The following is a 26,284-nucleotide window of genomic DNA, read 5'->3' as shown; positions in this document are numbered from 1 at the left end:
TTAGGGATATTAGTGTATCTATATAATTCTGCATATCTTTCAAGATTATGCATATATCTCTTTTGCTAGTTCATATTCTTGAGTGGTTATATTTGATATTCCATGGGATAATTTCTTATTCATAGATATTTTGATAATTCTGTTGATTTACTGTATCTTCAAAATTATGCGTATCTTGATGTATATATTACTTTAGAGAGTGATCTATAAAAGCCTACAAACAGGGTGATGTGATTTTTATTATCATATATCAATAATACATACAAGAATTTCTCAATTTCATTTTTCCGTTATATTATTCTTAACTATGACGAAGCACTCATCTATGGATACTTCAACTTAATTTTTACTTTTTCATTCTTTTCAATTCGTGCTTAATATGTTTCTCGCGGCTCATGCATTTTGGCTTTCGTTTTTTAATCTGAAAATTTGAAACTTTCACAAAATATAGACATTGACAAACTAATCCGTGTATGATTAACTCGTAGTTAATGTAAATTTAACTAGTGATAATGTCATAGCTCCTCCTACTTTCGAGAAATTTCGTATGTCCTATGTTATTGTTCTAAAAAAATTTTGCAAATTCAAGTCAAATATCAGCCCAAAAAGTTGCTGGAGAGAAGTAATAGGAATTTCGAAAGTTTTACACTCTCAAACTTATTGCTACCGAACGAATTAACAAAAACTCGTTGCAATGGCATAGTTCCTATTATTTTAGAGAAAGTATGTATTTCCTATGTTATTGTTCTCAAAAAATTATGTAGAATCGAGTCAAATATCGGTGCGATAAGTTGCCAAAGCAATGTGATAGGTACTTCAGAAGTTTTATAGGAGAAGTACACTATAAGTACCAAAAAAAAGTTGTGTATGATGCTCAATTAGTGCCAAAAGTTTCGAAATGGTCACTTGCTATCGATTTTTTTTAAAAATGATCATTTAAATGTTAACTCTGATATGCTCAATCAGAAATTTGACTTTTCATTTTTTATTAATATCTGAATCCCATGTGACTTGTCGGAGCTCTAAATAGCAATAAAATAGACAAAAATTAAAAAATTATTATAAAATAAAAATAAAACTTAATTAGAATAAAAATAAAAAATTTAAAAATAAGTTAAATTAAGCCACCACAAACACAACATCACCGACAATGGCTGGAGGGCGTCGCTAGCCCCCGGCCAAGGGTCAACAACCTCTGCTGGCCATTGTCGACAACGATGAGGCAGCATCAATGACTCCTTTTCAAACTCTCACCCCCTTTTTTAGCTTATTTTCAAATTTAATTTAATTTTTTCAGTTATTTCTATTTTTTAAGGATCCACATGGAAGTCCACATGAACTATTTTTTAAAAAATATTTCCATGTCAAATTAATTATACACATAATCACTTTGGGCGGAATTTCTCCAATTTAGTGCTTAGGTCATTGTTTTTCTCTAATTTTAGCACAGAAGTGGTCATTTCGAAACTTTTGTTATTAAATTAGTTAGCTTTGGCACTTCTAGTGTACTTCTCTCAAAGTATTATCCTCTCAAAATCATATTTCAAAATCAATTTACTACTTTTTACCAACTTCCAATTACCTTTCGCGCCAATGCCTTACTATCAAATACGAACCTTTATTCGAATGACTTTGATAAACTAAAAGGAAATAATCAGTGGTAACTAATTCAATGAGAGTTGGTAAATCAGAGCATGTTGATAATTTAGTTGGAGAACATTTGATAATTCACTCAAATTAGAATTAGTAAGTTCATATAATAGTTGGTAAATGTAATATATACCTTAAGAAAGATAAATAAAGTTTGGTAAAACATAAGAAAATTTTACAAATAATAATAAATTCCGCAAAAAAAAAAAAAAAAACTCAAATGTCAAATGATAAACCAAATCTTGGTAACTTGACTAGAGAGAAATTGGTGAATCACTCTAGATTTGAGTTATGCTATTAGAGGATGATGGTTTGATGCTTAATATCACTAGGAACCCGGTTACGGCGGTTAGAGCTTAAGATATTCTTTGGGGATGAGCCATCGGTTGATAATAGATGGAGAGCTTACCATAAGGGAAATCTTGGTCGCCTTTTTACCAGGTGTTGTGTAGTGACCATGATTAAATATTGAACATGAGATAGATAAGTGGAATAAGCCATTGATATGTTAATTGATGAGATTGATAAATGGACTAGATCATTAATTTTTGCTTTGATGTTGCTGACAGAATGAGTATTTCTGATATGGATAAAGCTTTGTTGAAAAGATAAAATTCGTTTTGATCTCGTAAGACAAGACACCCTCGCCGGCCTAAGTGTTCGATGACATTCCAAGGCCAGTTTGTCGACTACTCTTTTGCTCTTTCGAAAGTTTCCTAGGTTCAGTTCAGTGTCGTGGTTGTAGGAATTGCGTTTCCTTAGATTTGAGGTATCATGTCCTCCCATAATCAAAAGTCGGCAACAGAAAAGATAACTATATAGACATATCACCGGGGGCTTCCTTTCCCCCGGCTCTCTGATTCTGGAGTCGTGTTGAAACATTAAACAAGAGCAAGAGCAATCTTCACTGACAGGATTGCGTGTCTGCAGATAAACTATTTTCTGGAGGGAGTGATATGCTGCCTGGGATGGTATAAGTCATGCAGGAAATCATCTAAAAAAAGCCAAACCATCTAAGCACTCCGGAAACTGATTGCCTCATTCACAAGTACGTAACAAATGGTCGAAAATGCAAAATTCTTTTTCATCATCACACTCTTATCACATCTCTAGCTGGAGCAAGAAACTCAATAACTACAGGTTCATCTGTACATTGACTTGGAAAATGACTCCTGATGATATCAAGGTAGACATCATATACCGATCTATGCAAATTAAACCTCTGAGGTGAGAGGAGCTAGTTAGCTCCCACTTACATGTGAGAACACAATGATCGAAGGACAATAAATGAACCTTATATCTCCTTGGATCGCCCAAACGTTCCAATTTGATGAATCCAATGCAACTCTTAAGTGATGACCATGAATTCTCTGCATTGAAGAGACTTCACTTATTTATCTGTGTGCAAAAAGTTAGAAAAGGAAGAGTTAGACCTGTTCTGCCAAAATGGTTGCAATGAGAAGGAAGTTCATCTCGCTATTTTATGGACAGAAATTGGTTATACAAATTGCAGGTAAGTGGGCATTTGGTTCAGTTGAATCATTCAACCGTTTCTTACCTTGATAATAGATGAGGAATAAAGGGATATGCATGACACAAAGCTGTTCCTTGTGCCTGAAGTATGGTCAATTCCCAACTGGAGGACTAACCGTTTCAAAAGCTTCTACGAGTAAGTGAACTTTTCTTCTCCTTGTTGGAGTTAATCTGGAAACAACTTGCTGAAGGGCATAATCCAACATCCATTCCTCGGTATTTTTCCTTCCATCCATGTCCTGATGCCTCAAATTGACTTTTTCTGGTTCATCAAGCAGCTGAGGAGGAAGATGTTGCGGCTGCTGTAGGTTGAGGTTCCTCACTTTCTCTAATGCCTTGACGAATCTCTTAAGGAGAATTACCTTCTTCAGGTTGCTCCAATTTTTCACTGCTCCTCGGCTAAATTTGCTTGCCACCTTGGGCTCCATTCTATTCTCTTTATGGGAAGCACCATTAACAGTAGTAAATTGGAGCTGCGTTTCTTGATCTGAAGCTCTGGGCTGTTCTGTTCCTTCAGGTTCCACCCTTCCATCATCAGCTGAATTATTCAATGTTGAAGTGAGAGTCTCTGCACATTCTGCCTCCTCATATTGAATGTCCTTACTCGAAAATTGACCACCTGATGAACTTTCCTCAGCTTCCAGAAGAAGGATATTGTCAATTGCCTCTTGTACCAGCTTAATGGCCTCAATTTTTTTGAGTTCCATCTTTTCACGATCATCCCTATGACCTAGAGATGTTTGCTGATCTTTTGCCTCTGGTGAATCTTGACAAGGACAAGAACTGTATGTTCTGTCCAATTTGTTCTCTTCTTCTTCGTCTTCCTTGTTGATGCCATCAAGAGTTGACCTGCTTTCATCTTCTGTATTAAGACTTGATACCATGTGCTTGTGTATCAAGTACCAGAGATTTGAATACTTCTTGTTCTCCAACTGTATTTCCGGTTCTGCATTAGGGACACGTAGAGGCATGGACTCCTCAAGTGGAGATGAATCAGATGAAAGCTCATCTATGGGATTTGCTCCATCATTACCTTCTCGACTAGCCATCCTGGGCTCCTCCCATGTGTCATCGACAGATGGTAAAGGGGACGACCCTTCAATGTGTGTTGACTCAGCATCATCATCTTCTGGCGAATGGCCTTTAGAATAATTGGATAATGTCACTGTTTCACCCAAACAACCTTTGGTCTCGGAGGGTTGGCTGTTTGATCCAGCATCAGCACCCTCAGGTGGTGAATTTAAACTTGGAGTTTTCCATGAAAACTCCTCTACATTTTCACTGTTTTCTTCCTTAAAGCACCGATCAGATAGATCACCTGCGATGACGGGCTTACTCAAAACCTCATTAGGACTTAAGAAACTAATCTTCATAAGGTTTTCATCATAGACTGCACTGCTTAATTCTGTACTGATTGAACATAGGTCCCAACCTGTTCCTTTGGCCTCAGAGAATGCCACCGTATTCTGTTGTTCTTCAGTTGGGGAATTGTTGCTTTCGGCAACTGGATAAGTGCTCGATGACTTCCCAGTCAAAGTCTCAGAGAAGTATCCATCCTCACTGGCAATTGGTCTGTCATCCAGGACTGAGCAATTCATGTTGACTTTGGCTCGGCAAGCAGGATATGAAAATGATATATTTGGACTTATGGTAGATTCACCTTCTTGTGCTGGGACGACAGTTTCAAAAGCTTCTACAAGTAAAGCTACTTTTCTTTTCTGTGCAGGATCCAGGTCGGAAATGACCTTTCGGAGTGCATGATCAAGCATCCATTCCTCAGATTTCTTCCGCTCTTCTATAGATTGCCGTCTCAAGCTAACCTTCTCTGATTCTGTGAAAAGTTCTGAGGATGGCCTTCTTGGCATTCTTGGCTTGAAGTTCCTAGTCTTCTCCAATGCCTTGACAAATTTCTTGAGAAGGATGAAATTTTTCACACTGCTCCATCTCTTAAGTGTAGGCTGATTAGGCTTGTGCCAAATCTTAGTATGTGTTTGTTCCTTCTCAGTATGCAGATTTTCAGTTCTGACCTGCTCTTCTTTTGAATCTGACGCTGCACCATTCTGAAGTTCACAGGAAGTAGAGATGCCTGATGATTCGGTTTCACCTCTGCTTTCATCCTTCTCACCAGAGTGACACTGCTCCTCCAACTTTGAGTCATTAGCTTTTGACTGTCCATCAAACTTCTGATGTGGACTTCGGGAAAGAAGAATTTTGTTAATTGATTCTTGTAGCAATTTGATGACATCACTCTGGCACAGTTCCGTCTGCTGCCGATCTTCATCATTGGTTGCTGCCTCAATGTCATGACCCCCTTCAGAAACCTCTTGACGACAGTCAGCTTCTTCCACTCCAAGCAGTGTACTGCCATCTTTCACATATTCTTTCTCATTTTCTAGACTCTGCAATCCTCCACTTTCGGCGATGTCTGAGACCATGTGCTGATATATTAGGTACCACAACCCATTACTCTTCCTGCTTCCAACAGGAGTCCTAAATGGATCATCTGGCTCAGATTCTGCTATATCTTCAGGCAAATCACGTTTAGAATCATTTAATATCGGCACTGTTTCACCCATTGAACCTTCAGTCTCGTAGCTTTTTCTGCTCAATCCTGCATAAGAACCGTCAGCTAGTAAATTTAAACTTGGAGTTTCCCTTGCACTCTCCACCTCAACTTTTCTATCGTCTAATAATTCAATGTCATTGTCACTGTTTTCTGCCTTCAAGCACTGATCAGATGGATCACTCGCAATAGTGGACTTACTCATAACCCCATCAGGACTTGAACAACTATTTTTCATAGGGTTTTCATCATAGATCACCATGCTTGTATCTTTACTGATTTCACAAAAGTCCTGACCTGTTACTTTGGCCTGAGAAGATGCCACTGGGTTCTCTTGTTCTTCAGTTGGGGAACCGCTGCTTTGTACAACTGGATATGTGCTTGATGACATCCCAGTCAATGTCGCAGAAGAGTATCCATACTCACTGCCTTTTGGCTTGTCATCCTGGACTGAGCAATTTACGTTGGCTTTAGCACGGCGAACAGGAGATGAAAATGATGAATTTGGACTTAAGGGAGATTCACATCCTTCTGCTGGGACGACAGTTTCAAAGGCTTCTACAAGGAGAGCTACTTTCCTTTTTTGTGCTGGATCCAGGTTGGAAATGACCTTCCGGAGTGCATAATCAAGCATCCATTCCTCAGATTTCTTCCTCTCTTCTGTCGATTGCCGTCTTAAGCTGACTTTCTCTGCTTCTGGGTGAAGTTCTGAGGACTGGCTTCTGGGCATTCTTGGCTTGAAGTTCCTAGTTTTCTCCAATGCCTTGACGAATCTCTTGAGAAGGATCAACTTTTTCACATTGCTCCATCTCTTAAGTGTTGGCTGGTTAGGCCTTCTCCACATCTTAGTTTCCCTTTGTTCCTTCTTGGTATCGAGATCTTCAGTTCTGACCTGTTCTTCTTTTGAATCTGGAGCTGCACCATTCTGAAGTTCAGGGAAAGTAGAGACTCTCGACGATTCGATTGCACCTCGGCTGCCATCATTCTCATCAGAGAGACACTGGTCCCCCATATATGTATCATTACCCATTGACTGGCTATCAGACTTCCAATCCAGGCTTTGGGAAAGAAGAATTTTGCTAATTGCTTCTTGCAACAGTTTGATGGCATCACTCTGGCACAGTTCCATCTGCTGCCGATCTTCATCATTGGTTGCCATCTCAACGTCCTGACCACATTCAGAAACCGCTTGACAATGGTTGGTTCCATCCACACCAGGCAGCATATTGCCATCTTTCACATGTTCTTTCTCATTTTGTAGATTGAACGGCTGCGACCCTCCGCTTTCAGCAATATCTGAGACCATGTGCTGATATATTAGGTACCACAACCCATTATACTTCTTTGTTCCCCGAGGAGTCCTAAATGGATCATCCGGCTCAGAGTCTCCAAATTGAGCTTCTGCGTTTTCTCCCTTCAATTCATTTGCCGGAGATGATTCATCCTTTGAGGCCCTAGCAGATTCTTTGCTGCTGATACATACATCTGATGTGCATGCTAGCTCATCAGGCATGCTACCTGATACAGTGGTGTTTCCACTGTTCACTGTCATTTCAGTCAGGTGAAGTTCTGACTCCAAACATGAGGGCTCTTCTGCATCAACTTCTCTGACAATGTTGGCATCCTGTGGGTATTCTAAATGACAGGTTTCTGGGATACCAGTTGACTTGGAGGACAGGTCCTGGGACAAACCACCATCTTCAGGTTTCAGTTGGCAGACCGCTGGGGATGCAGCTTGATCTTCATCAAGAGCAACATTCCCTCCTTTGGTATTGCAATTAACTGATGAACTTTCCTCTTCATTCTCTCGTGTATTATTAGAGTCAGTAATGCCAATTTCAAGCTCACTTCCACTTCGACAAAACTCCGTGAGCGTCTCCTTCTCAAGGGCCAGAGGAGACACCAGCACATGCTGTTCCTCGCTGTAAACACATGCTTGCTGTATATTTTCTCCAGAACTTTTATGGGGGATCATAATTTTGACCGACTGTATATCAACTAGACCCAAAGAATCAGAGTTGACTTCGCCTCCATCTTGAGCTACATCTCCATTTGGATCTGCTTTTGGTCCAGTGTAGATTTCTACAGGAACTTCCCTCTTGAGTTTCTGAGCGGTAGGAGTGACATTCCCTAATTCTTCGACGGCTTGCTGTCCCTTGCACACTGTTTTGCTCGAGTCATTTCCCTTTACTGAGTTGCCTATATTGTTTACTCTCTGAGGGGGCTGACCTTCCAGTTTCTTGCTTCGCTGTGCATTCGCACGCTTTCTTGCCGATTTCAAGCGCTTCAATGTGGGAGCATCCCCATGCCGGTGATGGCCGTGAAGAGAACAGTAGCTATATGGACAGACTTTCTTCGCCAAAATCCTCTCAGACGAATCGCCTTCTTGCGGAATCTCCAGCTGATCAGGAACCTTTGATCCCCTGATAGCCGAAGAGCAGGTAGCTCTATGAATGCTCGAGTCAGAGGACTGAGAAATTTGTGGCCGTTTCCGTGCAGGAGGCCTCTTTGGTTTCAAACTGGCCGTTTTAGTTAAAATCTTCACAGGTCTGAGGGTCGGAGTTCTTGTAAAGCCTTTAACAGATTTGTAACTTGAAGGACTCCGGTTTGGCTCAAAGCTACTCAAGAATTTTCCATTCCGATCATTGCTGCGGACAGATGGCTCAGAATTACGAGTACTTGCTTGAGAGTTCACCTTCTTCTCGTCATAACACCTCGTCGACTTCAAATACTTTGGCATTCCATCCATGTCACTCGAGGAACTCAGAGGCTGGTCATGTAGCAAACTTGGGTTTCTTCTAGATGGCCTTGTGGTCTGAAACCCCGCAAGCCTGACAGACCGCAACTTCTTCAATTTCTTCCTTTGGAGATCTACCACTCCAGAGATCTTTTTCGAAGAAGATCTTCTGAGTTTTGAACTGGACATTCTTGTCAATCCCTTGGCCAACCTTAAACTAGATCTCCTAGTTAATGTCCTCAATGGTTTCTGTTCAAAGAAGGCAATACATATCTGTAAGCTATTAAGTTACTGCCTTATTCATCTTCCCACCCAGATATCATACCTTATCTTCCCTCTTCCCCAAACACCCCCCCCTTTCTCCTTTCTTTCATTTTTGGTCTGGTAATTATTGCTAAAAGAAAGAGGATTTGGTGGAATTACCTGCAAATCATATGCCTTCATGCCGGAACCTGCCATCGCCTCCGTGTGATCCGGCGATGCATCCGACATCTCAATGGAAGTAGACCATTCCGAGGCTGCTCCATCACTGGAACGGTCAAGTACCGGGTTGTGACCAGATTGAGACTCCCCTGATCTTCCTGAGGACTCCATGCTCGGCCGGCTCGAGAGCGAATTCATCTCCATCAATTTGGACCCTTTAACTTACTTTTTCCTCTCCTGGTTGAGCGGCTGTCAACTTTCCGGTTCAGCGACGGCCCAAACCAAATTTCAAGAAGCAAGTTCCGCAAGCTCCATCGGAGTCGCTTCAATCATGGAGGTAAGACGTGAAGTTTTCTTGTGGGCAAGGCAGAAAAAAAGCGTTGAGCTTTCTTGCTGGCAAGGAAGAAAATCTCGATTGGGAAAGTTTCTTGGCGAACGAGAGGAGCAGAGATTACAGAGTAGGCTGTCGGCTGTAGAGGTTAGTTTCTGCTCGCCAGCTTGACATTAATTTTCTCCGTAATATTACTGCGCAGAGATCAGAGATTGGCAAAGAGTTCGATAGATGCCTTGACTTTTCACCCAAAAAAAAAAAAAGAACTGTTTGACTCGGCCTTCCTTGCTCAACTGACCTGTATTTTGGATTCTTCAGATGGCGAGAAAAGCTTTCCGGGCTCCTGTTGTTGTCGGGTGGGGGTGATCATCGCTCTCTTTTCTCGTTAACACCCGTCATGTCGCTAATAATGCTGGGTTGAGGTCGCTGTGAAGAAGATAAGATTCGTTAAAAATTACATCTTTTCATGACAGATGGTCGAATGAATCTGCAAGCTGCAGGGGAAGTACGCAAATGCAGGCGGACCCATGAGCGAGAGAGAGAGAGCTTCCCCCAACTCGTAGCCTCGTTTGGGCTATAAATTAGAGATGTATGGACCAGTGCTTGTGCAGCCTGCAACAACCCACTTCCCCAGTTGAAATGTCAACTTCAGACAAAACACAAATCCTATTTTATGGAGTTTACTTCTGATCCATGATGTTTGATGTAATTTGAATATCATGTGATGCGGTCGGCGCTGAGGTCCGATCCAGAAAAACCCCCCTGAAGAATATTTTTAGGTGCTCTCAAAGTACGAAAGGACGAGCTGATTGGTAATGAAAGCCAGTAAAGCCATTTACAATTTTAACTAGGGATGAGCATAGGCCTGATGGGTAGGTTTCGGATCTAGATTCTGAAATCAATCATATTATAACCAGTTCTAAATTTTTGAAACGTAAAACTTACCATGTTTATCCTGGAATCTATTTTCAAATGTACCTTGTTTTTTGGGTCTGATTTCAAAGTTTACCCCATAAATTTTTTTAATTATTATTTCATCAATATAAGTAACAATGAAACGATTCAAAGTAAAATATGAATAATAAAAATCACTATCCATCAAAAGTAACAATTCCTAATACGAGTAATAGAAATTACAATTCACCAAAAATAAAGGAGGTGAGGCAAGCGAGACTAAGATAATTTTTTAACAGTTGCTAAAAATCGATTCCAAAACCGGTCCGGTTACTAGGTATTTAGAGTCAATAATCGGCCCAGTTCCAAGAGATTCTCAAAATTTAGAACCAGTTTCCGGATCTATTTTTCGGATGATCCAATCCGGGTTCTAGATAAACCCAGACTGATTGCACACACTTGATGTTTACTCTAGTATACCATTTTCTTGGTTTACCCTCAATCCGTCAGATAATGAGACCCGTAGAGGGCCTTGAAGAATTCAGGAATCTCTGTTCGTAAACGCGTGGAAGACCAGCGGGAGAGTCAGAATTGGGGGTAGAGAGAGAGAGAGAGAAAGATAGAGGGGACAACGATTTTGCATCAACTTTGTACCGACGATGATGAAGCGTGTGGGTCGGGTTAGACAGCGTGAATGCCGGGGGAGGATCAGCATCGCACCGTCCAGAATCAGATCTACACCGTACGAATTTCGTGTTATGGTTTTCTGAAGCGGAGAGGTGAGGATGAGCTGAGGTTAGGACAGGCAATTCTCGCCACGCTTTGTTTGCGTGATGTTAGAAGTGTTAAACACAAGTTGTCGTGTGCTTTGAATGTGTTAACTTATACTAGCAAACAGATTTACTTGTTGTGTCCGGTCGACACCGAACACGGCGACTTGTCTCATAATCGCGTTTGTGGTGTCGTGTCATGTGAGGCTCTTTATTAGGCGTGTCCTGTTCGTATCGAGGCATCAATTAACAAATGTGTTGTGTTCGAGTTAAACATGCCCGTGGTCATACATGCTCCGCTATAATACAATTCACAAGATACGGCAAGAATTCCCTACTTTAGATGGCTATACTCTTGTTTTCGGTGCATTTTTTTTATTCAAGTCCTTAGAAATAAATGAAATCAGATTCTAAGGCGTGCGTGATAGCACTCTCTTCAAAGAATAATAATCTCGAAATGAGAATATCACATAGCAATTTTAATAGCACTCTCTTAAGGAAACATGTTCCGCAGGGTAAGTTAGAACCTTGATCCTATAATACGTTTTTGTGTTTTTCTTTTTCTATATCTTTGCACAATCCCGTGATAATTCATAGTGTCCGATAATGAGTGTGTAATCTTAAACCAGTAATCCGAGCTTCCATATCCAGCGATATTCGTGACTAAGACTTTTAATTTGTTAATACTCGTATTCATTATGTGTTTAAATATGAGTTGTGGCCAGTAAATTTCAGCGATATTCATGATTGGAATAAGCATGCAAATCGCAAGCCGGCCAGCCAAATGTGTGTTTGGGAGAGTTATAGAGAAATGCAAGAACATTTCTCCAAAGACCTTTGACTCCATGTGCATTTGGTCAAAACAAATATCATTTTTTTAATCGAAGGAAATTTTCAATTCATTGAGCAAAACAATACTCGAGAAGTATTTAGAAGGATTTCAAACCTTACAAATCCTAAAATAATTGCAGAACAAAACAAATACCAAAAAGCATATATAACAAAGAATACTCTACAGCTAATGGTCACTCACCGGATTCGGTGATGAGTACAAGCCGAGATCACTCACGCTATTTATAATGACTTATGATGCGTGTTTAGGTTCAACTTCCTCATTGCTATCGCTGAATAATAACACCAACATCAATATATTGAAAAAACACAAATCCAATACTTGTAAGAAACTCCTATATCTATATCTAGATATAGTTTGAGCGAGTAAAACTTCCGGATCTAAGGTTAAATCTAAATCAGAAGGGGAGAGCGGCCTAATCTCAAAAAGGTTGTGAAATCATGTCATGAACATCTTCCTTGGCTGTCGACTGGACGAATGGCCGAACTGGTCTCCACGTTCTCTCAATATTAGCGGCAGAAATTTATTCACACGCAAAAACTCCCATAATAGAGAGAGAAGCCGAAAAAGTAAAAATCTTGAAGATGAGAGTCAGAAAAGTAGAGGGACGGAAAGGGAGGGTGAGAGGGAGAGGGGTCCCCCAAGACGTATTATTGGCAATCGGAAACCCTAGAGGGAAGCGAGAGATTGTTGGCTGGGAGGAGAAGCAGATGCAAGTGACATTTTTTTTTTTTTTTACTTTTTTGGACTTGAAGAGGTCATCGTAAAGCAAGTGCCATTTGGTTTAGTCACTTTTCCTATATTTTTTTTTATAGAGTAGTTTTAAAGTTAGAAAAGAAAATGAAAATGAGAATGCTTCCATGATGATCCGACAAGACTATTAGTTATTTCTGATCATAGATTCATACACCATCATCTCTTGTTTTGCATAAAACACTCATTAATTGAAATATCGTAGGGTCATAAATAATTATAGTATTGTCAGATCGTTAGACTAGCGGCTTCCAAATAAAAACAAAAGGCATAGCTATTGTTCATCATCGCCATTATGGAAGCAAACCTGGTGAAGCAAAACAATTGCCGGGGGATCAAACCCTCGAAGAGCCAAGGCAATGCGACTCCGAGATCAACAAATCTCTCGACAATGACTTCCACTTCGAAAATCTCTCACCTTCGCACAATCACATTCCAACGCTCAAAATGACAACCTCTTCTACCACAAGCGAAATATGGACTTTTCCATGTGGCGCTGAACCAAAATCCACGAACACAGAAAGTTTTACCCGGGGGATAACCTATTTGGCTTGTAAGTACAAGGCTTGTTTGGTTTCACTTTAATGCCTACTCAGTCAATGGGAAAAGAGCAAATACTAGCGTAGCTCTCATGAAGTATATCATAAACAAGAAACAGTCGATGGCAAACTTTAAGGGTCGTATCATATACACAGGTAAAAGAAGGTGCAAAAGAGAAACAAAACTGAACCGAGAGATCATTTCGCTGGGAAGATGATGAGGAAAACCGATGCAAACTGACTTTTCTCTAATCGAGCATGAGGCGTGAGTTGGTTCAAGGGTTCAGGTTCTAGTGAGACTCGGTCTGGTTCCCGATTCCCAATTTTATATTTTTTGGAACCTATACGATTTGGTTCCCGCAAGAATCAGACCGAAAACTGAGAACCGATAGTTTACCAAACACTAAAAAGAATTGACTTTTACGCTTTGGCTTTTTCATTTTACGAAACCCTAATATTCCTCTCCTTGAGAGTGACTCCTTGGCTTTCTTCCTCTCTGAGAAAATTTCTTCATCTTAAAAGTCTAGACATTGCTCTTCATTGTTGTCATCGTCGACGGCCATTTCTACCATCGCGCACAACCAAGCTATGTTTTGCTTTGTTTTTTGGTCGGGAGTGCACGAATAGCTTAGACTTCACTCAAGACCTCTTCGCTGGCCAAGATCACCAGTTGTCTTAATGAGGATTATCATCGATAAATAGGGTTTGCGAGTTAAAGTAAAATGAATATATGTGGCAAGGCTTTTTAATAATTATTATAGTTCAATTAAAAGTAACTTTAATTTAAAAATATCATTAAGTGATTAACTATGTTTGTGGTTTCTTTTGATTTCAACAGATTAGAACTTGGAGGAATTTTTTATGGAGGATTGAGGCTGAAGTTTTATAATTTAGGTTTTATGTTACGTGTTTTGAAATTATGTTAGTTATTCTATTTTACATGTTTACAATTTTATGTATTATTGCTTTAGACAAACTTGAAATTTTCAATTTTTATTGCTGCATTCACTTTCATTTTGCTTAACTACAAAATAAACAAAGACTTAAAGAAAATTGGCCTATTTCCGAATAGACTATGGAACCTGTTATAGGGTAGATTACAAGTTTCAAAAAATAAGAAACCGATTTTGACGAGTAGGTTTAAGCTGGATAGGACCTAAAACTACTCATTCCTATCGAGCATAAATAAGGAAGCAATCCGCTTGTTGTGCAAACCTAGACGCGTGAACCTAGACTCTTGGCGACCCTCGGCAAGCCAAGCGCAATTGTCAATGGACACCATACTGACGTTCAACTCTGGGTTTAGTGATGGAGAAGATGAGCCTAGTTCCGATGACCTAGATCTCGATGACCGTTGACCCTTGGCAACACTCTCTCGACTATCAAAGATCGTCCCCTGGCTACCGTAACTATGGCTCGCGTGGATCGGAACTCGGAACAAAGGATTTTGAGAGACACGATAAACAGTAGACATTAGGGCAAAATACAAAATTTGAAAATGTTGGTGAGGACAAAGTTTGAAGGGAAAAGAGTTCATTTAGCCTGAAAGTTGACATACAAAGATGCCGAAAGGCCAAGGAAAATCCACTTGCCTTGGCCTTTTTGTTTTGCCAATGTGGCCTTCGCCCAACGCTCGCTAAAAATATTTTACCTAATGCTCAACTTTTACTCAAGGGACTTAGGGTGGGTTTGGTTCCAGCATTCTCAAGGGACTTTCGGCTCCCAAAGCCTATTGGGAGAATGCTCAAGCATTTAGTTCAGCTTTAAGCTATCATTTAATCAAATGCTGGCCTTGTGAAAGCTGAAATCCCAATGTTGGTAGGGACCAAGATCGGGCTTTCGATATTTGACCAAATGCTAAGGGATTTTTTTCTTCCAAAAGTAACCTCATTAATTCCTTATATTTTCGATTTTGCCTCATTTTTACTGTTTATCTTCTTTGCCGGTTCGGTAATAGGTAATTTTTTTAATCAAAAATTTAAAAATTACATTTAAAACCCCTTTAGAATGTTGTTTTTACCAAACACTATTCAACTTAAAGCCCATTTTCAAATGAGATTTTACCAAACACAATTAACATTTTTCTAAACCCCTTTAGGTTGAAGACATTTGCATTTCTCCATAACTTATTTCAAATACCGAACCAAACCCACCCTTAGGAGCCTAAAGTTTTTTGGAAAAGTTGAACTAAACCAGTGGAAGGTTAGGTTGGCCGGTGCGCTCAAGCCCTTATTTAAAATTAACTTGGTCACTTCGGTTCATTCTTTGAGACAAAGTCTGCTATTTGCGTTCTTTTTTTTTTTTTTTAAAGAAAACGGCTTTACTTCGGATCCTGAATTGAAATTTTCCCAAATTGTTCAAACACAATTTTTCTCTTCCAAGATAGCAAATATGGGGGCTGGAACTTTTGGGCCTAGAACACGAAGAATACATGCAAGAGGATTGATTCAGCAATCCTTTTGGGTCGATTTTGCTAGGCCCATTGGGCTCAAATCTATCTAATCCGTGTCCCTTCTTCTTTGGATCGTCTCCTCTGCTCCTCCTCTTCCTCCTTCGCCGATGTCAGACGCCAATCTCCTTTTCGCGTTCCTTCCAAGCAACCGAGAACTCACTCGCGTGGGCGTACACACAAAAGCAAAGCAAGAAACACGAGCTTTGAAAACCACTCTCGCTTCTTCAATTCCCACGACTTCCACGACGCTGGATTGTGATGTCTCTCTTGCATATAATAATAATGTCCGACCCCTTCTTCTGTCTTCTTCCCTCTTCCCTCCCCGTCCGTTCAACTTCTTCGCTCGCTTCAATAATTTCCAGGAAAGCTCCAAGGCAGTAGCAAAAGCTCTGTGTCCCGTAGCGACAGTCATCGTCTCCCCTCCCGTCTCTTATCCATCTTCTTTAAATGCGATCCGTCGCCATCGCTGCTGATTCGGCTCGGCATCATCGCCCCCGTGTCCGGTGAATCCCTATCTCTTCCAGGATTCGCCGTGGTCCTTCGTGGGTTGGTTTAAATTCTTTGCCTTTGGGTCTCACCTCTCTCGCCTTTTCGATTTCGACCCTCCTCTTGGAATTTGGTTTTTTGCACCTTCTTGAGTCTCCGTTGGAGGATTGAGTCGGTTTTGGGAATTTGGGAGCTTGTTGAGTTGTAGCTGAGGGATTGCAGTGAGAATGCTGGCGAAGCGTTTGAGATAGTTTCTGCAATCATTTGCCTGAGAAAGCCCTGCTTTTTTTCGATTCGAAGGATCCTTGGCACCTTGATTCTGCTAATTAGGAGCTTTCTTGGTTGGTGATGTTCATGATAGCTGGATAAATTTCACGAATTGCAGGTCAGCGACTATGATTTGAGCGTCTCTCTTGTAGCTTCAATGATTTAGCTGATGTCTGGGTCAATGTTGCCTACTCTTGCTGGATAGTTAGAAGCTCGATCTGTCTCTGAAATGCCAATCTGCTAATTTGCTCAAAATAGTGAATTTTTCAGCCCTTTTGTGAAATTGATTTATTCACTTCCTTACGCACTTTAGCCAGATTTTATCTGGTTGTCTATTTCTTCCCTCCTCTTTGCGCCTTGTGCTCATTGAGGTTTTTCCCTACCTTTCTTTGCTGTGGATAGTGGAAGTCTGTAAGTTATTCTTTCGTTCCTTAAGAACCTATTTGATACTTTAACATACCAAAGCATCCAGAGATCAAGGGTGGTTGTTACTCAAGACATGGATATAAGTAACGAGGCAAACATTAATCCGTTCTCCATTGGACCTTCGACCATTCTTGGCCGCACCATTGCCTTCAGAATCCTGTGTTCTCGGTCAATGTCACATCTGTCGCAGCAGCTCTTTCATGTGGTGTTGGATTATGCGTTTAGGATTGGGGGCTTTGTTACCCCCATGATATCATGGTTTCATCCTAGGAATCCACAAGGGATATTGGCAATGGTCACTGTTATAGCATTCTTATTAAAACGGTACACCAGCGTGAAAGTGAGGGCCGAAATGGCTTATCGGAGGAAATTTTGGCGGAACATGATGAGAGCTGCATTGACTTATGAGGAATGGGCTCATGCTGCTAAGATGCTTGATAAAGAGACAGTGAAGATGAATGAATCAGATCTTTATGATGAGGAACTGGTAAGAAACAAGCTGCAGGAGCTCCGCCAACGTCGCGAAGAGGGTTCTCTTAGAGATATCATCTTTTGCATGCGAGCTGATCTAGTCAGGAATCTTGGGAATATGTGTAACCCTGAGCTTCACAAGGGTAGACTTCAGGTGCCCAAGCTCATTAAGGAGTACATTGATGAGGTCTCAACTCAGTTAAGGATGGTCTGCAACTCTGATTCTGATGAGCTCTCTTTGGAGGAGAAGCTCTCTTTCATGCATGAGACTAGGCATGCCTTTGGTAGGACAGCTTTGCTTTTGAGTGGGGGAGCTTCTCTGGGAGCCTTTCATGTTGGTGTGGTTAAAACACTGGTTGAACATAAGCTTTTGCCTAGGATAATTGCTGGTTCCAGTGTGGGATCTATAATGTGCTCTATTGTTGCCACCAGGTCTTGGCCTGAGCTTCAAAACTTCTTCGAAGATTCTTTGCACTCATTGCAGTTTTTTGATCAGCTGGGAGGGATTTTTGCGGTTGTCAGGAGGGTCAGGAGGCAAGGAGCTGTGCATGAGATCAGACAATTGCAGTGGATTTTAAGGCATCTTACCAGTAATCTTACGTTTCAAGAAGCTTATGACATGACAGGACGAATTCTTGGGATAACAGTGTGCTCTCCGCGAAAACATGAGCCACCCAGGTGCCTTAACTACTTAACCTCACCTCATGTTGTCATTTGGAGTGCGGTCACCGCTTCTTGTGCCTTTCCTGGCCTTTTTGAAGCCCAGGAACTAATGGCTAAGGATAGAAGTGGAGAGATTGTTCCTTATCATCCACCATTCAATTTGGGCCCTGAGGAGAACGGTGGGGCACCTGGCCGTCAATGGAGAGATGGTAGCTTGGAAATTGATCTACCTATGATGCAGCTAAAGGAACTATTCAACGTGAATCACTTTATAGTGAGTCAAGCAAATCCTCACATTGCACCACTATTAAGAATGAAGGACTTTGTCAGAGCTTATGGTGGGAGTTTTGCTGCCAAGGTATCATCTCTAAGTTCTACTTACGGTTTGCTTTCTTTAATTCATGTCTCTTTCTCTTTCTCCTAACTGGTTTGCCTTTAAAGAGGCCATAACTGGTATCTGGTGCTTGTTGATCCTGTTTTCTCTGAGCAAACGGTTTACATTGTCCAAGGTGATATAGCAGGTTCAGTTGTAATATTTCATGTCCTGCTTGAGCCCTGAATTTACAAAAATGGTGTGCCTCTTTTATTACATTGTGCGAGAGGGAGGGAGGGAATAGGAGTGTTAATAGAAGCAATTTGCTTAGCCTTACACTCGGGAAATTGAGATAATAACATACGGGCTAAGCGCAGAATTGTTGAAGATCACGAGGCGTTAGGGAGGGAGTAGGAGTGTTAATAGAAAGCAAAGTTCCCGGTTTCTAAAAATGTGAGATAGGCCTTTAACACTTACCAGAAAGATGTATTTGCACCTCTTGTCCTTTGGATTTTTTTTTTCTTTGATGTCCTAAACCCTCTCAAGGTGAAGAAAGCCCTGTGTACTATTTATAAATGAAGAATGCTCCCTCTACCCATCAGTTGTTCAGTTGGGCATAAGATAATATCGCGTGCTTCACAGAGAGTTGTAAGTTGACCCATATAAATGAAACAGTGTACATCTCCTAGCTGATCAGAAAATCAGTCACAAACCATTACTAAATGGTACAATAGGGGTGCCCCCCGAAAAGAAAGAAACAAATAAAGGAAAGTTTCAAGTGTTCTGATTATAAATGATCCAAGCTACAGAGTGTTCTTCTCATTTGTATGTCAACCTTGGAACAACTTGAGTAACCTATTCAGTGATTTGATTATTACTCTTCCAAGACTTGCTTTGTCTTTTGTTGGTTCATGAGAAGGAAGGGATGGAAACTCAGGTCTGTGATTTTGATGGTGGATAACCGGATATCTTGTGCTATATGGTGTGGTTTTCTTCTCTGTCTATGAAGGAATAAAAATGTTCTGTCTATAGATTTATTTATTTCTTTTGGATATTTGTAGCTTGCTCAATTAATTGAGCTGGAGGTGAAACATAGATGCAACCAAGTATTGGAGTTTGGTTTTCCTCTTGGGGGGATCGCTCAGCTCTTTGCGCAAGAATGGGAGGGCGATGTCACTGTTGTTATGCCTGCCACACTTGCTCAGGTATGTGCAATACAAAGGCCCTAGACTCCTTGTGAAAACTTATGAAGCACTTTTGATAGGAACTCGTATACTATGGATTTTCTTCTCCCCTAAGCTTCTGGATTGATTTGCCCATTTGCACTTTTGCCTGCACATGAATTGCCGACCTCTTCTTTTTCTATGTGGCAACTGATTTTATCATTTGTCGATCGGTGTTTGTATTACAGTATTCAAAGATCATCCAAAACCCATCCCATATTGAGCTTCAGAAAGCTGCCAATCAGGGGAGAAGGTGCACTTGGGAGAAGCTCGCCGCCATTAAAGCAAACTGTGGCATTGAGCTTGCACTTGATGAATGTGTTGCGATCCTCAACCATATGCGCAGAATCAAGAGGAGTGCAAAGAGAGCTGCGGCTGCTTCTCTTGGCCTCACTGCCACTGCCAAATTCAGCGGGTCAAGAAGGATCCCTTCATGGAACTGCCTTGCTAGAGAGAACTCAACTGGGTCACTCGACGAAGATCTCCTGGCAGACACCACTTCCTCATTACATCAAGGAGTTGGTGGATCCTTAGGTAGGAATTCCCGGCCCTATCGCAGTGGACATGATGGAAGTGACAGTGAATCTGAAAGTGTAGATGTACCTTCTTGGACAAGATCCGGTGGGCCCTTGATGAGGACTAGCTCTGCTAACAAGTTCACTGACTACGTCCAAAGCTTGGACCTACACGTTGACCTAAACAAGATCCCTAATTTGAACTCCAATGTTACCCAAATGGGAGCAGAAACGCACTCACAGAGCTCGAGGGTGACAACTCCTGATAGAACGTCAGAGAATGCGGAGTTCGATCTGCGGGACTTGAGCAATAGAAGCAGCTCAAGCATCACCGTGACCGAAGGAGATCTCTTGCATGCTGAGAAGGTTCAGGAGGGGATCGTGTTTAATGTCGTCAGGAGAGAGAACCTTAGTATTTCAAACAGGAGTCATGATTCTGAGAGTTACAACTCTGAAGTCGCCGAGTGTTTGCATCTCGATTGTCCAGAAAAGGAGATGGATGGCAGCTCGGATTCCGAATGCGGGTCTGGTGGAGATCATGTGGAAACAGCCTAAGCCGAAAAAAAGGAGAGGAGAGATTCATGGTGCTCTGGTTCAAATTGGTTCTGGTGTAGATAGCAGAAAGGACCGGAGAATCTCCTGACAGTTGGTTTATACATTGCATCGCCTTTGTTATTCGGCATTCACCATAGTAAGTGGTTCCAATGCTTCTCTTACTTCAGAAGAACAGGGAGCTTAACTAAATCAGCGCATTGCGTGGGATTGTAATTAGCTGTGGCTGCGTTTCTAGGTCAGGATACCGCACGGTTCTCCGGAAAAGCCCCAGCTTGTAAATACGTTAACATGTTCAATGTGTAATCTTGCCTTCAAGTGCAGCCAAGGACTCTATTTCTCTCTCTCTCTCCATCTCGCCCGCGAGCGCGCATGCATTTGACTTCAGCTTTATGATAGCATTAGAAGTTGTAGTTTATCGAGTGACCGTCCGTTCTTTTTCATCTTCTTCATCCTCCGAGTGACATGTAATTTTTCTAGCAACACATGTCTTCGCTTCCCCTTTCCCTTCTGTGCTTCCGTCTCTCCTGAGACCGATTTGCTTCCCCTTCGTTCTTTAATCCTACATTACATCAATCTATTATTATCAAGTAATTCCCACAGGTGAAATGAAGGGGAAATTACTTTTCCTCTTTAGCTATTTGTTTAGCATCCATCATATGTAGATCATGCAGTTGGGTAAACATAAAGATTCCCAACCATTTAGGGTATCATTAGTGAGTCCGATACCCCGATGGTCAATGAAATCGGTACACAAAAAGACCTCGACATGACACAGATAACTCAAAACAACGACGGCTTATCCACGGTTCAACTGATCACCGATGCTTCTTTAAAAACTCATTCGCAATTCATCACTTCCGAAAAAACAGATCACTAATGGATCAAGGGAAGTATCTAAATCAAAATGGAAAAGCCATTTGTTTTACCTTGCATGAACTTTGACATGCTTTGCGAGCACGCCAAGGTGGGAACTTAGAAGCAGTATTGCACTTGTTGGCAAGAAAGAGAACTTTCACGTGTCAAATTGAGCCGGACCAGAAGGCAAACTGATAAGTCTTTTCATCTTTTCCCCCACGTCAAAACACGTGTTGTTGTTGGTCCAATCTTTGGTACTTTGGTCTGATCCTTACCGAAACTTTTCAAAGCAGAACGAGCAACTTCTTCTGATTCACTAGGGGCTGCGTAAATGTTCAACGATGAACCCTTGACTTATGTAAACTTGAGTGGACCTAGTAATGATTTAAATTTTATATATATCAAGTATCAACTTTCATTTAAAAAAAATAGAAAATCGATATTAGTCGGTCATCATTTAATAACTCTATTTATTTTTATCTCTATCTTTCTGTCTGGACCTATGTTGACGAACAATTTCGCCGACGCCTTAAATTGAGCATTCCAACGTCGAGTGAGGCAAGTCCGTACCCCATCCGGACCCTTTCCTTGCGTAATAAAGCGAAAACTCAGCCACTTGCCAAAGCAGAGTGAAGTACTCTGTCCATGTCAGCGCTCGGAGTCCACATCAGCTATCGCCGGCCAAAATTGACCGAAAGTACTAGATTGACAAGTCGTCAAAAGTTTTATAACTAAATTAACAAAATCGAAAGGTTTAGAACCGAATTAACCGTCATACAATAAGTTTAAGAGTTTATATTTTTTTTAACAATTATCCCTGTTTAAGATGATGATTATTATTATGGATTTTTTCTTTTTTTTGGGTCAGAATTATTATGGATTTAAAAGGGACCTAAAATTAGCTGGAAGGGGCTACGAGTTCGATTCAATGAGGCCATCAATGTCGATCTACTTGCAGACCAAAACCGGCAACGGACGAGCAGAAAAAGGAGTGTGAATGCGAATTGGTCAGACGTCATTGCCTTTCATAGTTATAAATGGTGTCCACTTATAGATGGCCCATCTTAACACAACATGAGGGCAAAACTCTTTTCAATTTGATTTATCTATAGTAAAGGGGGGACATTATATTTAATTTGAATGGGTCGGGGCGTCCCCTTTACTTTTCCCACATTTAAAACGATTTTTCATGTGAGCACAACTTTTTCCGCGTGCCGCTCTAAACTTCTAAGTGATCGACCCCGATGTTCAGATAAAGTTATTATGTGATGTTTATATCGCATGATGTGATGTCCTGATACCGTAAAAAATAATAAAAGCATTCTCATTTTTCGAGTGTGCATTTTCTGTCGTCATTCTATAGGTGCTAAACCGGAATATTTGGTCCATCTAGTGTTGATGATCATGTTGTGTGATATAGAAGGAATATTACTTTTCCTTTCTTGGGAATAATCATTTAATAAGAAGAAACTCGATGAATTTGTAAAGCCATTTTGGTGCCACTGTCTAGGGTCATTAATTGTGCGATTAGCGTGAATCTACAGCTCCGTTAATTTCATGAAAAAAACTCGAATGATTTGAAAATATTTTTTTCAAAATGATGATTTGCATCGCTTAAAATAATTAATTGACGAAGAATATTCTCATTATCGACAACAATTTACGTCTAGATTTTTTCGGGGCCGAAATATTTTTCGATCATTCATATTTATAAGCGATACAAATGATCATTTTTAAGAAAAATACATTTGAAATAATTTATTTTCTGCAAAAAAAAACCGAGCTTTTCATTGATTAATCGACGGAAAAATGTTTTCGTTAATGATAAAATTTTACGTCTAAATATTTTTGTGGCCGATGAAAAGTATTTTACATTCATTCATATTCATCATTTTTTTTTAGAAAGCATTTATCATGTATTCATTCTTCTCGAAACAAACCTCGTTCACATCCCACTTTAAAGAGAGGATCTTGACTCGATCAAAATTGAGTTGGCCGAGTCAACAAGCCGAGCAACACGGGAGATACCAAGCATTTGACGTTATGCTTCTTTTCGTTTAAATTTAATTTTTGGGTACACACGAGAGCGAAGGCCGGACTTTTGAGCCGTTTGTTTAGATTAGGCGCACGAGACGGGTTCGATAATTGGAGTTTTCTCCTGTGATAGAGAGAAGGACAGCCAACGTGCTGTCTACTGCCAAAATTCCTGAAGCGTGGGGACCTGCGGTTGTCGCTTTTCGTGTTTTTGGGTTTTGGCCAGAGTGGGGATGTTGCACTTTTTCAAAGGTGTGGTTGGGGGAAGAAAATCATCTGACTGATGAGGGTTTCCAAGGATCTTTAGAGAAACGAAAATCATCCAATAAAAATATATTTTATTTTGCGAAAAATAAATAATTTAGATATATATTTTTGAAATAATAGTATGTCCCACTTCAAAAATAATTGGTCAATGGAAAAATATTTTTGTTACCGACAATAATTTGTATCTAAATATTTGCATAAACGATGAAAATATTTGTGGCCGATTCATTTTTATTGGCGATGTAGGCGGCTATTTTCTGAAATTTCTTTTTTCAAAATACTCATGAATCTAAATAATTTTAGAAAGAAGAAGGGGGCTAGTCGATTATAAATCTTTTAATATTTAAGATATGAGAAAATGCTAGAAACGATCGCTCGTCGAGATCCCGAGAACCCGTCCCCGATGGACCGTAGAACCACCAAAGATCACAAGAGATTATTCACAAGTTGTAACGGAGCTAAACTAAAAGTCATTTGATCCGATTAGGAGAATCCCAAATAAGCTGTAGTGTGCTATTGAGAGTCATCTCCGGCCCGAGAATGGGACTGAACCGGCTTGATCTTGTCTCGGAGAAATTCAATTGCCTGCAATTGAGTGTAATTGAATGATTTGTTGCATTTGCAAAACTTTTCTTTCTTCCGTTCTCTTCCACCTACTGATTCAAGTATCGAAGGAAGAGAGAGAGAGAGAAGGAAACTAAATTTGGATCTAACTATCAACTTTATTCCTCTTAATCTCTTTCACCTACTCGCTTAAGTATTGGAGTACCAATTTGGGTTGCAAATCCGAGCGCCTTGACCCGTTAGTTGCACGCACAGGTCTAATTCTCGTCTAGGGATCCGATTGACTCCAAAGCATGAGATCGCGCGCAGGACATAGATGAGTAGGGCATGTTCGACCTCATACGGATCGTTACCAAACTTTCAAGTGTATCCTTAATCGAAATTGGGGGGAAAACGACAATCCTGGCCGTCGGCGATGTTCCAATGCGTGATCAGTCAACGTCGGGAATCTCCCCGGCAACAATATGCGTCCACTAGTTGCTGCATGATTCTTCCAAAATGTGGGACAAGTTAAACTAAGATGAAACATTGGTCATAACTAGTTTTATCCTTGGGTCGGATTTTTTCAATTCGTATGCACAGAACCCTGCATGTGATGTGCTGATCCGGTCCAATCCCATCCTCGCTAGAACATTGGAACTCACGAACAATTATTAAATGGCAAAACTGATTAAAATTACATAGTTAAACTCCGATTGGGTTATCGCAATTCGTATATTAACTACCTAGAAGAAGTCACTTTAAAATGTATCTTTGACCCGTCAAAACCGTATAATTAGAAGACACATCGATCGAAGCTCAATTTTCTAGTTTTAAATTTATGATTTAGTCATTAATCTGATCAATTTGTGAGTAATTAAAGTTAATTTTGCTGTGCCAGGCACGAACTTCTATAGAGAAGCCATCCACCCAATCATTCTTTTCCAATTTTGAGAATATATATCTATAAAAAAAAGTTAAAATACTTTAAAAAAATAAAATAATCCAACAAATATTCTTCTTCCCAATGATTGCCACCATCCCACCATGTGCCCCATCCGATACGCCAAATCTGCTCCACGATGTAAAAGAAATAAAAAAAAATCATATGGAATATGAAATTAACATCGGATTCTAATTAGCATTAAGAGGTGACTATACAAGAAATTAAAATGATTAATTAGGCTTGATGGCATTATCGTAAATTTATCATCGTTTAAGGGATCAATCCTTGAGAATAGAATAGATTATGCGTGCTTGATAGAGGGAAGAAAGTGGCAGCAGTTGTCAGTTGTTATCAATGATGAATCGAATCATTTCTAAATCCTTTTTTATATTCTTATTGATTAGGTGATCATATCGAGTAATTAATTGTTGGTACTTGTTCAATTGGTGATCCCAATGCGTTTCTCCTATTTGTTTCGACGATGTTGATATTTTAGATTTCGCAATAGGTTGAGTTAGCTCCTCGACCCATTAAAGACAAGCCGTTCCGCGTCTAGGATGGGAAAAATCATCCGGTGCTCTTAGAGCACATCGTGCCTCCTAATTCTGACTAAACTAAAAGGGTTTCCAAAACCTTATGAAAGATCGAGATGAATTCTTACATGACGCGCGATCGAATCGGGATAAACTTCTCTATGCCGTTCTTCGATTGCTCCGATCGCGTGCTGACGTGGCGCTCCTACATGCATCGCAGTATTTTTCACGGGGGAATCCACAAGAGAATTACTCCATTCTAGCATGACCAAAAGACGGTTGGTGCATCGACCGTGAATCAAAACCCTACGTGCCCTTTACGACATTCAAGTGAAATTTGCAAGTTTGGTCGACTTGTCTCGATACTCTACGTCCATTTCGGTGTTTTCCCCTTGATATTATCGATATATTCTCCGGACGAGAAAAAGTCTTAAAAGATTTTTAAGCAGAAAAGTCCGGACGCTTAAGTCTTTCCGGATCAAACTAAGTCAAAACCGGAAAGCGATTGGATGGCCTTCCCAGTTGAAGGAAGCCGCGCGGAAAGATCAGAAATCGTCTGAAAACGAAAAGAGACATCTTTACAATCTTTTCACATGCCGACCTCCTCCGTTGTTTCGGGGTAAAAGGCATGGTTAATTCCTGGCCAGCTAAGTTGCGGGGTAATTGCCGAAAAGGTCCTCGGAAAGGTG

The 26,284-nt window shown here is 40.6% G+C and overlaps 2 protein-coding genes across 4 annotated transcripts; one reads left to right on the top strand and one right to left on the bottom strand.

Moving 5' to 3' along the window:
* Positions 1–2,662: 2,662 nt before the first annotated feature.
* On the bottom strand, positions 2,663–9,468 carry LOC115737760 (calmodulin binding protein PICBP). 3 transcript variants are annotated; one of them, XM_048282023.1, is made up of 5 exons: positions 8,907–9,468; positions 7,748–8,732; positions 4,616–7,708; positions 3,209–4,501; positions 2,663–3,048 (listed from the first exon to the last, which is right to left on the bottom strand). In XM_048282023.1, exons 1-4 carry the CDS (start codon positions 9,108–9,110, stop codon positions 3,276–3,278), a joined length of 5,508 nt encoding a protein of 1,835 aa, XP_048137980.1. In that variant the 5' UTR covers positions 9,111–9,468; the 3' UTR covers positions 2,663–3,048; positions 3,209–3,275. The 3 variants fall into 3 exon arrangements, with proteins under 3 accessions (XP_048137980.1, XP_048137978.1, XP_048137979.1); XM_048282021.1 differs by having other exon boundaries at positions 3,209–7,708; positions 8,907–9,467; XM_048282022.1 differs by having other exon boundaries at positions 2,663–3,020; positions 3,209–7,708; positions 8,907–9,467.
* A 7,123-nt stretch (positions 9,469–16,591) lies between these two features.
* LOC115737691 (triacylglycerol lipase SDP1-like) lies at positions 16,592–20,759 on the top strand. The gene is made up of 3 exons (XM_030669968.2): positions 16,592–18,169; positions 19,186–19,329; positions 19,536–20,759. The coding sequence occupies exons 1-3, from the start codon at positions 16,751–16,753 to the stop codon at positions 20,415–20,417; spliced, it is 2,445 nt and encodes an 814-aa protein (XP_030525828.1). The 5' UTR covers positions 16,592–16,750; the 3' UTR covers positions 20,418–20,759.
* Positions 20,760–26,284: the final 5,525 nt, after the last annotated feature.

This window comes from Rhodamnia argentea, chromosome 7 (assembly GCF_020921035.1).
Source record: "Rhodamnia argentea isolate NSW1041297 chromosome 7, ASM2092103v1, whole genome shotgun sequence".
In the NCBI taxonomy this organism is placed as follows: Eukaryota; Viridiplantae; Streptophyta; class Magnoliopsida; order Myrtales; family Myrtaceae; genus Rhodamnia; species Rhodamnia argentea.
Note: the sequence above shows the minus strand (reverse complement) of the source record. Positions and strands in the feature narration are given on the sequence as shown.